Here is a 13,813-nt window from a genome sequence, read left to right on the forward strand (position 1 = left end):
ATTTAATAAATTGTGCATACAACTTTTTTCGTAATAAAATGTAGGAGGTTGTCACAAATTTCTCGGGAGTGGAGATTTTTGTCCAACAGAAGAACGTGCAGTGTCGATGGCGGAAGAGGAGGCGAAGGTGAAGAACGAAGCTTTGCAAATAATTTCAAGTTTCGAGAACCTTCCACGGCTCGTCGTCTTCGATCTCGATTACACGCTTTGGCCCTTCTACTGGTTAGTACCTTTCGTTTTGTAATTCCTTTCCACAAACGCTTTCCCTTAAATTTCTCTACTTTCTAGTTTTCACGTGCTTTGGGTCTTTTGATAATCTGCGAAGTCTTTTTTTTTTTTTTTTCTTTTCTGCATGTGCTGGTGTCAATTGAAATCGGTAGTGTGAACTGTGAACAAAGCTTGAGACCCTCTGTTTTCGTTTTATATTATATATATGATATGATATTGATATGAGGAAGTTGGTGTTTAGTTTGGGGAATTGTTACTAACTTACTTTAGCTATGATTGTTTTGATGCATTAAAATAGGTCATTTTCTGATTCTGAGAAGAAAAAAGAGTTTAATTTTGATATGGTTAAAAGGAAAAAGGTACAATGAAATCTTTTCTTTTGGAGGACTATTAAGCAGCGGTTGCTAAAGTAGTTATTTTTTCTGATCTGATAATAAAATATTGGATTTCTCTGTCGAATGCTTTGCAAAGGGACAAGGGATAAGCAAAATGAAATAATTAGATAGAACTGTTACATCTGATGAATCTTTCTATATTGATATTGATGATGTTTACAAGTGCGTATTACTTATCCTTTCCTCTATCTTAGGCTTATTTTTCGTGCTCTTGAAGCCATGGTTTTGGAAAAAGCTACAAAGAGAGTAGGTTTTATGACAATTATCTTTGGTTCTTTTTCAAATAGAAAACTAAACATGCTACTAATCTGTATTGTTAATTGAATATAACTTCCTCTGCTTCATGAGCTGGTTCTGTCGGTTATGACTGGTTTTGATTGGATGGTTTTTAATCTTTCTGATGGAAATGCTAACTTTCGCTAATCACACTAACATTTTTATATCACCTAAATTTGTTATTTGCTTGATGGGTTGCGTTAGAAGATCTCTAATTTGTTGATAGTGTTTTGTTGCTCATTTGTTGTCTTGATAATTTTGTTTGGTGTATCTTAAATGAGTAACATTATTCAAAATGTATTAACAATTGGAACCATTGAATATCAAAGATAGACATTTCTTGGGTTATATAGTTTTTCCCTTTTCTTTTTGGGTCCGTCGTAGCTATTGACTTATTAATATATGCCCTTCTGGTATTTTGGCAGTGAGTGCTACTATGAAGATGACATGCCATATCTGTTTCCACAAGCTAGAGGCATACTATATGCACTTAAGGAAAAGGGAATCGATATGGCAATTGCTTCTAGATCTCCAACTGCAAAGATAGCAAAAACATTTCTTAATAAGTTGGGCATCCACTCCATGTTTGTGGCACAGGTTCGCGACTATTAAGCTGCTCTTTGTCCCATCTTTTACCTTTCTGTGGATCCTAGATCCCTTCCTATCTCTGGATGTGTTTGAAGATCGTCTAAGGACACAAAATACAGAGAAATTGTAAGATATAAGATTGTTTTGAGAAGAAAACAGCTATAGAGACAAGCAAAATATCTCTGTCCCAAGACAGATTTTCTCTGTGTTTTCTATCCACTAAAAATATATGGATATTGGAGACAGGGTTTTTCCATCTCTATCGTCTTAATGTCTCTGTATTTTCTGTCTTATGACCGTTACGATTTGTTGTATATCCATTATTTATTTTTTAATATAGCATTTCATGTGTTTAGTTTTAGATGGTTGAGACTCTGATTTTTGCAGGAAATTTTTTCCAGTTGGACTCATAAAACAGACCATTTCCAGAGAATCCACAGGAAAACTGGGATTCCATACAGTTCAATGCTATTCTTTGATGACGAGGATAGGAACATTGTAGGGGTAAAGTTGTCGTTCATCCTATTTTCTGTGTTTCTGTTAACCTGTTTCTAGAAACGTTTATATATTTATTTAGAACTCCAGGAACTTGATATTCATGAAATATTTGTGATCAATATGTTGTACAAGCAGGTGTCCAAAATGGGCGTGACAAGCATTCTGGTTGACAGTGGAGTAAACCTTGCAGCTTTAAGGAAAGGATTATCAGAGTTTTCTCAGAACTCAGGCTCATCAAGCAGTAGCTAGCATACTGTTTTTATAAGTTAACATAGAGCATAAGGGATGGTTCTCAATAGAAAAAGCAAGGTTCAATTCATTGGACCAGTATGTAAACATCCAACACCACTTATTATTGAACATAATTTGATTCATGGAATATTTATCAATACATTTGTTACATTTGAATGTGGCCCATTTTGTCAACACCTCAGTTCTCAATGTAAGAATATACTATATTAACAAATATTACCAAGGTTTAGACATGCTTTCGATCTCTTTAAGCACTAATAAAGATTCTTGCAGATCATGCACTAAAATGATCTTCATATCATCATATCAACATCAACATTCTAACTTGCATGAGTCAAATACTATTCTTTAATTTGTCAATCATGTTTGGCTAAGTCTACTAATATAAGATTGTAAAACTTTAATTTACCAAAATTCATATGATTTGTTGAACAAGTTACTGTTGTTTATTTGTTTAAATTAAAAATTAGAATATTTAGTGTTTAATGAAATGGGTTTTCTCAAGTTCTGAAATTACATTAAAAGAAAATATTAAGAGACGTTTACTTGAAATCAAAATCAAAACTTGTAAATGAAATGTTCTATTTAGAAATAGAATACCTGTAACTTCAGATGGGATATGTACATTGCAGAGATGCTTTTAAATCTGTAGAAGGCTATTCATAAGAACATAAATTATAAGAACAAAATTTATGTACATAAAAGGTATAAAAAAAGGATTTCTTATGAAAAGAATTTGTGAAAGAATTGGTGAAAGAATTGTATTGACAAGCAACACATATGGGTACAGCCGTACAGAAAACTTCTCATATACAATATACAATCTAAACAAACTTTCAACCTTCAAACAGCATCATTGCAATTTTACCTATAGCAACTAGCTATTCAGCTCCTTATATATTAGAAATTATTTCAGGTTCCTTTATCTCTGTTGGATGGTGCAACTTCATGTTCTCTTTTACCAGAAGTGCATCATCTCCCTTTCTATCATTCTCAAAAGACTGCACTATGCTTCTCAACATTTCTATTAGTTTTGTATCCTTAATAAGGGTGCACTCATCACACAATTTACCACTCAATCCAAGAACAAATGCCAACAAAATTTCCTTCTCTGATGACAAAATTGTAGAATTTTCTTGCAAGTTTCTATTCTCCAATGCAAGCTGTTCTGTTTGGCTGCAATTTTTCTCCTGCAATTCCAGTTTCTGTTCTATGCAACGAATATATCCCTGGAGTTCTGCTATCATCAACTTCTTCTCTTCAACTTCCAGCGCAGCTAGAACCTCTGCTGCCGTGATCCTTGCGCAAGCTTCTCTGAGCAGCTTAATTTCGGCTTGTTCATTGGCAAGATGGAGAGAAAAAGATGTGGACCAGCTACTGCACTCGTCTTCCATAGGATTCTCTTGCTCAAGCTCTTTGCCTTGAGCCATCAAAGCAACCTCTTCCCTGGGAATAGAAAAAGATGTAAACGTGCTACAGAACTCCTCATCCATAGGAATCTCTCTCTCAAGCTCTTTGGCTTGAGCCATCAAAGCAACCTCTTCATGGGCAAGCTGCGAAGAAAAACGTGTCAATGAGCTACTGCACTCATCTTCTATAGGATTCTCCTTCTCAAACGCTTTGTCTTCCATGGGATTCTCTTCCTCGAGCTCTTTGGCTTGAGCCATCAAAGCAACCTCTTCACTTGCAAGCTGCGAAGAAAAAGATTGTTCCTCAAGCTCTTTGGCTTCAGCCATCAAAGCAACCTTATTTTGTACATCCTCAAAATTCGAGTCCTCCTCTTCTATGCTATCTGCTTTCAAGCGGACAAAGTGTTCCTGCAGATACTCTATGCTTCTTGTTTTCTGTTCTACTTGAGAAGCCAAGCTATCTCTCTCTTGTTTAAGGGTTTCACTAAATTCTACTTGTGCAAGGAGCGAACTTTCGAGCTCCTTACGAATTACAAAATTTTCATCAAGATCAGTCTTCAAACGTTCAGCAAATGACTTCCACATTTGCAACTCATACTCTATTTCGGTTATTTCGCATAATGTTTGGTCCGATTCGTTTATTACCATGTCCCAAGCATCGAGTAAATCCAGCATATCCCTGTGCCTATCAATTTCATTTGGCTCTAAGTTCTGCAAATCTAAAGGGAGAGCACAAGAATCAACTTGCCTCGTTAAACATGCTGTTCTGTCACACTCTCCATTTTTCATTTCAAACTGCTTCATCAATTGATGTAACTTGTCTTCTCCACTCTGGTTTACTACTTCCATTTCATGGCCTTCTCTGAAAGGCTTCCATTTAGCATCATAAATTCCACTTTTCAACACTATCAGCGTCACAGATAGCTCCTCATTCAGCATCATCATCTCAATACTAAAAGAATAAGAACCTTCCAGTTCCACCTTGAGATCTTCAACCTCTGCAGTTTTATATATCAACTGAGACCGGTAGTTTGTTATGGCCCGCGTCGAACGTTCTAGCTGAAAGTTCCATTCAGCTTGTCTAGCCTTAAACTTTGAAACACACTCTCTATGAATCTCTTCCAAAATTCTAAGCTCGGACCGCAGCTTCGACAGAGAATATTGTCCTGCCTCTTGAACTTGATCATCCTGAATTTCTCTAAGGAACGTTTGCAATCTCGGATTCTCTTGCTCTTGCTCTTGCTCTTGCTCTTGCTTCTTTTCATTATCGCGCTTTCTTCGAATTTCTTCAGCAGAAGCGAGGGCTTGTTTGCATATATGTAACTGATTTTGCAGATCCTCTGAGGTTTTGATCCGAGACTCTAACTTGCCCTGCAAGGAAGAGATTTCGTAGAGCAATCTAGCTTTTTCCAACTCCCAACCTTTCATAGTTGAATTGAACTCTCCTTTAAGTTGTTCATGAACCCCCTGTAGATGTTTAAATTGTTCTTCCACGTCATCACTTTCTTGGCCCCGGGTTTTCTTGTTTGAAGCCTCAAGACACCATTCAAGGGTTTCAATCTCTTGTTTGAACACATTAAGCTGCAATTCTTGATTCTCCAGTTTCACATTAGCCTTCTCTAATTCCAACGCCAACTGTTTCTTCTCATCTTCCCAAATTCTACGCCGCTCGTCGAATTCGGCCCGGAGTTTCTCGTTTTCGGCGCTTAGATCTTTGATGATGGACTCCTTGGAGCTCAAATCTCGCTTCAAATCCTTGATTTCGCTTTCCTTCTGAAGAATCTCAAGGTCCATTTCCTCGATTTTGAGCTTTGCTTCTCGTATTTCGTTGACTTTTTCATTGTGCGATCTCTTCAAGTTATCAAGTGAATCCGTCTTTCCTGTTAGTTCTTCAACAAGTCTTTCGATTTCAACGTTTGCTTCATCCAAATCCTTGAATGCCTTTTGATTCATTCAGCCTCTTCAATTTCTAATCGCAACAAATATTCAAAACAAACAAGAGAAAAGAGATGCAAATTATGAAACCTAAAACATAACACAATTTCAACCCTAATTTCCTATCAATTTCGTTATACGCATCAAATTGCACGATAAAATTACGTACATTTTCAAATCTATATATATTTCTATACAACATTAAACAATACAATAATATTATCATGATGAAAACACGATTGGAATTAAAAAATGTGAAACCCAGAAACTGACCTAAGTCGGAGGAGCAAGGACGTGTTTGGGTGTGAAATAATGAAAAATAGTGTTTTACATGAACATGCATGATTATACGCACTACTACGCTACGTACGTGCATGATAAGATAATCAAAGATTAACCAATAATAGACACTAAGATCCTGGACCAACCGTTTGCCTAAATCACAAACTCAATAGTTAGTTCATTATATCAAAATTAATCCTGTATAAATTACGAGTTGTATTAAAGTTGACTAAAAAAGAAAGAATTTATCAAAGTGACGAGAAAAGAATAACAAATAATGTGTACACCTAAAGTTACCAAAGTTTTTTTTTTCTTTTGGAAAAAAATGGTGTTGTGTATGTTAACATATGAAAACCAAACTCATTCATCAACTCATCAGGGGTAGATTGTATATGAAAAAATAGCCAAAATGAAAATTTTACAATGCAAATCTCAGGGTGAAGAGGAAGCTAAGTCATGAGTTGCAATGGCAGTTGCGTATACCTAAATTTTTTCTAAAATGAAATTATAAGTTTAAAGGATTTAGCCACATCTATCATCAATTGTGGCGAGCTTAATAATTAGTTGTTTTTTTTTTATAAAATATCTAATCATTTATGTGCATTTTTTTTATAAATTTAAACTTTTAAAAAAAAATTTATAGATGGTATCAAAATTTCTATATTCAAAAATAATATAACGTAACGTTCGATTAGTTTGATTGGTTTAAAGGCTAAATTATATTAATTTGGTTCTTATACAAAATTGTTTTTATGTCCAGTTAACTTTATATAAAGTTATAGTTGATAGTCGTTAAATAATTTGATACATTTGACTAAATTATCATCTAATATTTTTTAATTATCAACTTCATATAAAATTAACTGCACATAAATTTTTACACTATCAAAATTAATTTATTCATCAGATATTATCCATACGACCATACCTATCTCAAAACCCAGTCAATTGTTGAAAATTCTGTCGTATTTGGGGTGGACAATCGGGTAAGCTCAAATTGTCATTCCTCTTCTTTAGTCTCTCTTTGTCTCTTACTCTATATTTTTATTTTTTTATCTAGATGAACATCTCTACTCCATTTCGTCTCTTTTATTGGTATTGAATTAAATTAATTGTTAGTTAATAATTGAGTTCTTAATTTATTTAAGGATAAAATATTGATTTAGTCTCTAGTATTTAGATTAAGTCTTAATTTCATCTTTAATATTTGAATATCTTATTTTTGTCTTAAATGTCTGATTTCTTTTTAACTACTTTAGTCCTTTGGTTAAACTTAAAAATTTTTCTTTCAAAAATATTTTTTATTAAGATTTTTTTTAGATAATGACAAAAATTATAATTGTATAAAGAGTTAAATATTTAAGTTTTTTTTTAATAAAATTATTTGATAACAAAACAAATTAATTAATTAAAAACAATTAAAACTTATCTTATTTAATATTTATTAATTCTAAAATAAATTTAAATTTTGTTGTTTCTCTAACATTATTGGTCCTTTAAAATGCTTCATGATTTAGACAAAGTGACTGCTTGCCAATTTTTTTCTCCTCAAATCAGTTTTGATATTCTAAACAAAAATTCAAATACATATTAGTAATATGTTTTTTTATCTTTTAAAACTTCAAAATTATGAATAAAGCAATAAATTAATTAAACTATAAAAATAATAATAATACTCAAACATTATAGCTAACTAGCTATGCTAGCTGAATAGATGTTAGTATTAGTACTGTAAGAAAAGACAACTACAAAATAAGGTGAGGGTGAAAACTCAGGTAGAGTCAACTTCACATAAAATTGATAGCTGAGAGCGTAAATGAAAATTTAGTCAAATCAATTAAATCATCTAACGGTTCTCAGTTATCAACTTCACGTAAAGTCAACTGCACCTAAGTTTCTACAAAAAATAAAATAAGTATAGGAAATAATCCGAAATAAAATAGGTGAGAGACTTTATTTGTCGCTTTTGAACGCAACTTGCAAGCATAATAAGAGAAATGAAAGCATCATGAAGCACCAAATTCAGTGCTCCATCTTTTTGTCCTTTTAAGGATATAAAATAAAAGAATCATCATCACTATGCCAAATGAGATCAGAAAATTTCAACATTTTCCTAAAGCAACCATGTCCATCTAAAGAAGAAAAATATTAAAGTGGCTATAGCTACATTAGATATGGTAACTGTACTATAGCATTTTACAAGAATCATCAACCACATTATATTATGACCCTTATATAAGACATTAATTAGTCAATAATGAAGCACTACGAAGTAATAATATTTTTATTGTGTAATAAAAACAAGAAAAATAATTGAGAGTACTAAATAGTAAGCCTAATTATTATTCTCCTAACTCTATACAATTAACACTTATCAAGATTTTATTCAATTCATTAATATGTGTTTCTCTCTCCTTATTATTAATTTCATCCATTCAACTAAAAAAAACGATGTTGTGTGAATTTATCAACTATATGTAGTAGATCAAACATAAATTATGAGTTTATCCCTCTAATGATATTATTAATGAACATGACAAGATTTCCTCAAATCAAACATATTAATTTCTGTGAGAATCTGTCAAGATATTTAATTTTTTGTGGTACATTATATATTTTGTCCATAATATTTGTAAAAAATATCAAGAATATTTTTATTTTATTATTTTATTCCAAATCTGACAAATTATTAACAGTTTAATTTTTTCTAACACACTTTTTTTTTCTATTCCTTCATCTTTATTTGTCCTGTGTCTACTCTTTTAAATAACACTATCACCATTAAAATAGAAAAAATCGAAATTTTATGATAAATTAAATATGTAAAATATGAAATTTTAACAAGATTTAAATTGTAATACTATTTAATTTATTAATTTTTTTTAAAAAATAATTAACTTATTTAAAATTTTAAGAATAAAATTGAGATTTTAATTACCAATATATAATGTAAAAATTGTCAAAATGAATATCCGTGAGTGGTTCAATAATTAATAAATACATAATATTATTAGAACCGGGAAATAAAAAATCTTATTATGTTGTCGTTTGGTGAACTTTTTCTTTTTAATATTGTATTACTAGAGGTGAAATCCTTTATCATGAACCAAATTGTGTGTTGAACACAACTATGGCCATTTACAAAACGTCAATGACGTTTTGTGTTTCTTCAATTAAAATAATATTTTTCTAACAAAACGTCAGCGACGTTTTGTGTTTTAATAATTAAAATAATATTTTTTTATTACAAAACGTCAGTGACGTTTTGTTCTTTGATGATTAAAAAAAATTTTTTATTACAAAACGTTAGTAACGTTTTGTGCTACTACCACAACCCTGTAGAACACCAAAATCATCAAATATTTTTGTATTTCACATTAAAATTATCCATATATAAAAATTTTAGCCTCGTTTGGTACCTAGGGCTGAGGCACATGGAGTGTCCAATGCAAATGCATGTGGAGAAGGTAAAGGCCCATAGGGTTCACCTTCAAGTTAATTAACATCAAGTTAGGGTCAAGTATAAACCAATTTAGGTTGGTCGAGTGATTAACTCATTCATTCGCTTAAGTAAATGTTAGGGGTTCGAATTTTGGTTTATGCATGGAGCAACTTATTAGTCAGCGATTGACCCTTAAATAGAGTTTAAATTCACGATGGATTAATCCTTAATTTGTCGAGTTAAAGAATACCATAAAAAAAAAAAAAAAGTTAGGGTGAAGTACAAGTGGCCACAGATTCAAACAAACAAAAAAAATTTATTTGTACTTTTAGCACCCCATTATTTGTACTTTTAGCACCCATGTTATTGATTACCTTAATTCATCTGTAAACTAAGGTTGATTTTGTATTGTACCAAGATTACAATTAAAAATGTTTGGTAATAAAAAAAAAAGTCAAAAACAATATAATTTTTTTTATTAACTTCTTTAATTACAATACATATATTTATTATTTTTTTTCTCACTCTCTTCATTTTTTCTCACTTTAACAAATAATAATTGAATAAGTTATACATTAATTACATTAATAGTAATAATAAAAAGTACATTAATAATATTCAAATTGTTTTATCAACTATTATAAAAAAATATTATCTACTATTAACAATTCTATTAAATCCGACAGATTTTTTCTTTTACCATGTATATATGTGCTAATTTCTTATCTATTATGCACATAATTTTTTTTAATCTATTTTCTTTAATTTTTTTTATTTTCTTGTTCTATGTAGTGAAATGAGTTAGAATATATTTAATATAATATCTATAATTTTACATATAATATCTATAATTTCACATAAATAATATTCATAATTTCATATTCATAACATTCATATACTGTTATATATATAATGTCTATAATTAACAAATTTTTATAATTAATATTATCCAATTTTAAGATATATTTTTTTTGAATTATCCCACATATGCTTTAATAGATCATAATTTTAATTTATTTTAATATTTTTTAGATGATATTCATATGTATATTTATTTATCAATTTTAATCTGATCAAATAAAAAATATATTTAATAATTTATATCATAATTTTCTTCTAATTTTATTTTTATTTTTATTTTATAATATACAAGTTATATATAAAAAAATGAGTGATATAGTAGAAATTATTAATTTTTTTTAACTTAACATCCATAATTTTATATGTATAACATTCATAATTTATGAATTGAAATTAATTTATTATTATTTATTTTGCAGCTTATAAACCAACAATTTTTTTACATTTATGATATTTAATAAATTGAGATTAACGAATTTGAGATTTTGAATTTTTTTATAAAATGTGTTATGGTAATTTGAAGATATATTTTAGGATTCTTTTATTTGAAATAAAATTTGTATAATTGTGAATTTAATAAGCTAATAACGAGGGAAGATTTTTGAGATTTGATTCTCATAAATTTAAATTAATTTTTGGTGTAATTAAATAAAAAAAGATATTTATAAAAAATTAATTGTGTCAATTACTTAAAGAGAGTAATCTACACTCTCTTATAAGTAAGAATATTATTAACTGTGCATGGGCAGGGTAAAATTGGGTTTGATGTGACCCAGATCCGGCCCGAAATATATATCGGGCCTATTTATTAGACCCGAATTTGGCCCTAGACCCGATGAAATCTATACACTTTCGGGTCACGATTATACCGGGTAAAAACCGGGCCGTTAACACTATAATACATTGATACCTTCTTATAAGTTAGCATGTGAAAATATCCAAATTTTCAAGACTTCAACTATTATTTGACATGGTAAAATTCACTTAGAAAAATATAACAAGAACCAACTCTTATCTAAAATTAAAGCATAACCATAATCAATACTAATATTATCTAATAACACTAAATATTTAAATCAATATAAATAACACAATATTATACATTAGTCTAAAATCTTATGCATTTTAAACATAAAACATTAACTTATAGTCTTATAATAACTAATAATACAAAATATTAATTGTGTATGATGACCGGGCTACCGGGCCGACTTCGGATGACTTGAGCCATGGCCCGGACCCGACCCAAAATAATGACTGGGTTTATTTTTGAGACTCTTACCCGACCCTAGATCCGATAAAATTACACCAAAATAGCTCCTAAAGTGTTCGAAATTGGGCCGAATCTTCGAACCGGACTGGACCATGCACACCCTATTATTAAGTATACATTTTATTTATTGTTTGTGAGTTTTAGCTACGTAACATTACTCAATCATAATATGTATAAAAAAAACTCATAAATACAGGTAAAATCACTTTCCTTATATAAAGAAAAAACACCCATTTCTCTAGGAAAGAAATTCTTATTCCTGACCCATATTAATATATCTCTAAAATATTTACTGACTTAATCGTCGAAATAAACAGCCGGACAGCCAACAAAAGGCCGTCTGAAGGAGTAAGAAAGCAATCTCCAATCACCGACCAGGTAACTCATGAACAGTAGCCATCATGTAGGTTATTTATCTAGTCCCACATGTTAGCGAGTTAAAATACAACACTTCATAGAAAATAAAACAAAATTGAATTAAAAAATAAATGATGGTTGAGTTAGTATTCTTAATATTGTAAAAGTCAATTTACATAAAATAAATAAATATGGACCATTTAAATCATGCTTAAAATTTCAAGGATGAAAGTAAAGCCGTACTAATAATTACTCTTCTTTAAATATAAACCATTTATGAATTCCAATTGTTCCAACTTTTGGATTAGTAGTTCTATATATACGGTTTGATTAGTGGAAATGTGACTGAGAGTCAGAGAAAATAAAGAAAATAATGATAATATAATATAATATAATATAAAATTTAGTTAACATATAAAATAATTAAAATTATTAATAAAAAAATTATCATAGAAAAATGTATAAAATTTAATTTTTAATATAATTATTATATATTATTAAAATAAAAAAATAAAATTTTGTATTAATAATAATCTTCACTCGTATTGTTAAAGTGGTTAACTAAATCTTATCTTATATATAATATAACATGCGTGATTGATTTTGTAATTGAATGATGATAGACTTTTTCATTTTTTTTTTTGGGTCTATGAAAATAGGGGAATATGACCTTTTAATCCGCCAAAAGCTTCATTGTGATCTTCCCCAAAGAGTGATTGTTATGATTAACCTAATTTCATTTCATATATAGCAATAATTTTCTCGTTTTTTCCTTTTCAACCTATCACCCTCTGCCCTCTTTTAACTCATAAATTAATCATAGATGCTTTAATTTACAGTGTATGCATTATTCTTCTTTAATTTTCGCACTTGGTCCCATGTCATTCTTTACTCAGTTTCGGAATTTGTTTATGTCATTAGATATGGCCAAAAAAATGAACAGAGGAAAAAAAAAAAACAAAAGAAAGTGGGATAAGAAAGTCAAATCGAAGCCAAGATTCTTTAGTGCCTTTACTCAATGCTTTGGAAAATAATTTTCGAGTAATATTAGGGAGACAAAAAAAAAAACAGCCATAACTTGTCTTATTTAGTATTTATTAATTGTCGCAACAATTAATGAATGTTAAATAAGGTAAGTTATGACTGTTTTTTTGCTAATTTTTTTTGTTACCAAATATTTTTAATAATTTTAATGCTCTTCTTATAAGGCTAGCTAATTTTTTTGAATATTGAAAAAATTTAAAATATATAATACAAGAGAGGTGTATTATTAACTGTGTGAGGCTATTAACCTGTTCTTATAATTTTAAAAAATATTACAAAATTTAATAATTGAATGTTACACTACAATTTTATTCGTATCTACAAAAATAAACGTTAATTCTTTTTTCAGCTTTTCATTTGTATATTACTAATAATAATTATTGTGCATACAGATAATCACAAATAAACTGTACAATTATACAATAATCACACAATGATAACAAATTTATATGCTTTTGGATCGAACCCATTGTGTATATATATGGCAATTCCTCTTCATAGAGGGTAAAATTATTTTGAGTGTATTAGCAATAAAATTAACTATTTAATCTTGACAATACATAAAATATATATGATTTAGGATATATACAAGTACAATTATGCCGAGATTAATTATTTTTTCTTACTATTTTCATTTGATATGTATTCCATTCATTATTAGTTAAAAAGTTTAGAAAATAAATAAAAGAACAACAACATTATTTCTTGAAAAAAATTATATGGTACAAAATTGAGTGAATATAAAAAATGGGAGAATTAGAATAATAATCTCCAAACAAGCAAGAGCGTGTAACACCTTTATTTCTAATATTATATCTATGAATTTAATTTTCAAATACAGTATAAAAAATTTATATAAACAATCAATCATGTATTATCACATTAATAAAAATAATTTATTTTTAAATTTATTAATTAAAAATATTTAACTATATAAATTTAATTGAATGACAGTCAAATTTACTTTTTTTTT

The 13,813-nt window shown here is 29.3% G+C and overlaps 2 protein-coding genes across 2 annotated transcripts; one reads left to right on the forward strand and one right to left on the reverse strand.

The window, feature by feature from the left end:
* The first annotated feature begins 17 nt into the window (after positions 1-17).
* LOC107642277 (uncharacterized) lies at positions 18-2,387 on the forward strand. Its single transcript, XM_016345579.3, has 4 exons — positions 18-222; positions 1,325-1,496; positions 1,875-1,991; positions 2,121-2,387. Exons 1-4 carry the CDS (start codon positions 107-109, stop codon positions 2,232-2,234), a joined length of 519 nt encoding a protein of 172 aa, XP_016201065.1. The 5' UTR covers positions 18-106; the 3' UTR covers positions 2,235-2,387.
* A 743-nt stretch (positions 2,388-3,130) lies between these two features.
* Positions 3,131-5,599, reverse strand: LOC107639900 (uncharacterized protein At4g38062-like). The gene has a single exon (XM_016343459.1). It carries the CDS (start codon positions 5,597-5,599, stop codon positions 3,131-3,133), a length of 2,469 nt encoding a protein of 822 aa, XP_016198945.1.
* Positions 5,600-13,813: the final 8,214 nt, after the last annotated feature.

Source organism: Arachis ipaensis, chromosome B5, assembly GCF_059453495.1.
Source record: "Arachis ipaensis isolate K30076 ecotype BB chromosome B5, ASM5945349v1, whole genome shotgun sequence".
NCBI classification, from domain to species: Eukaryota; Viridiplantae; Streptophyta; class Magnoliopsida; order Fabales; family Fabaceae; genus Arachis; species Arachis ipaensis.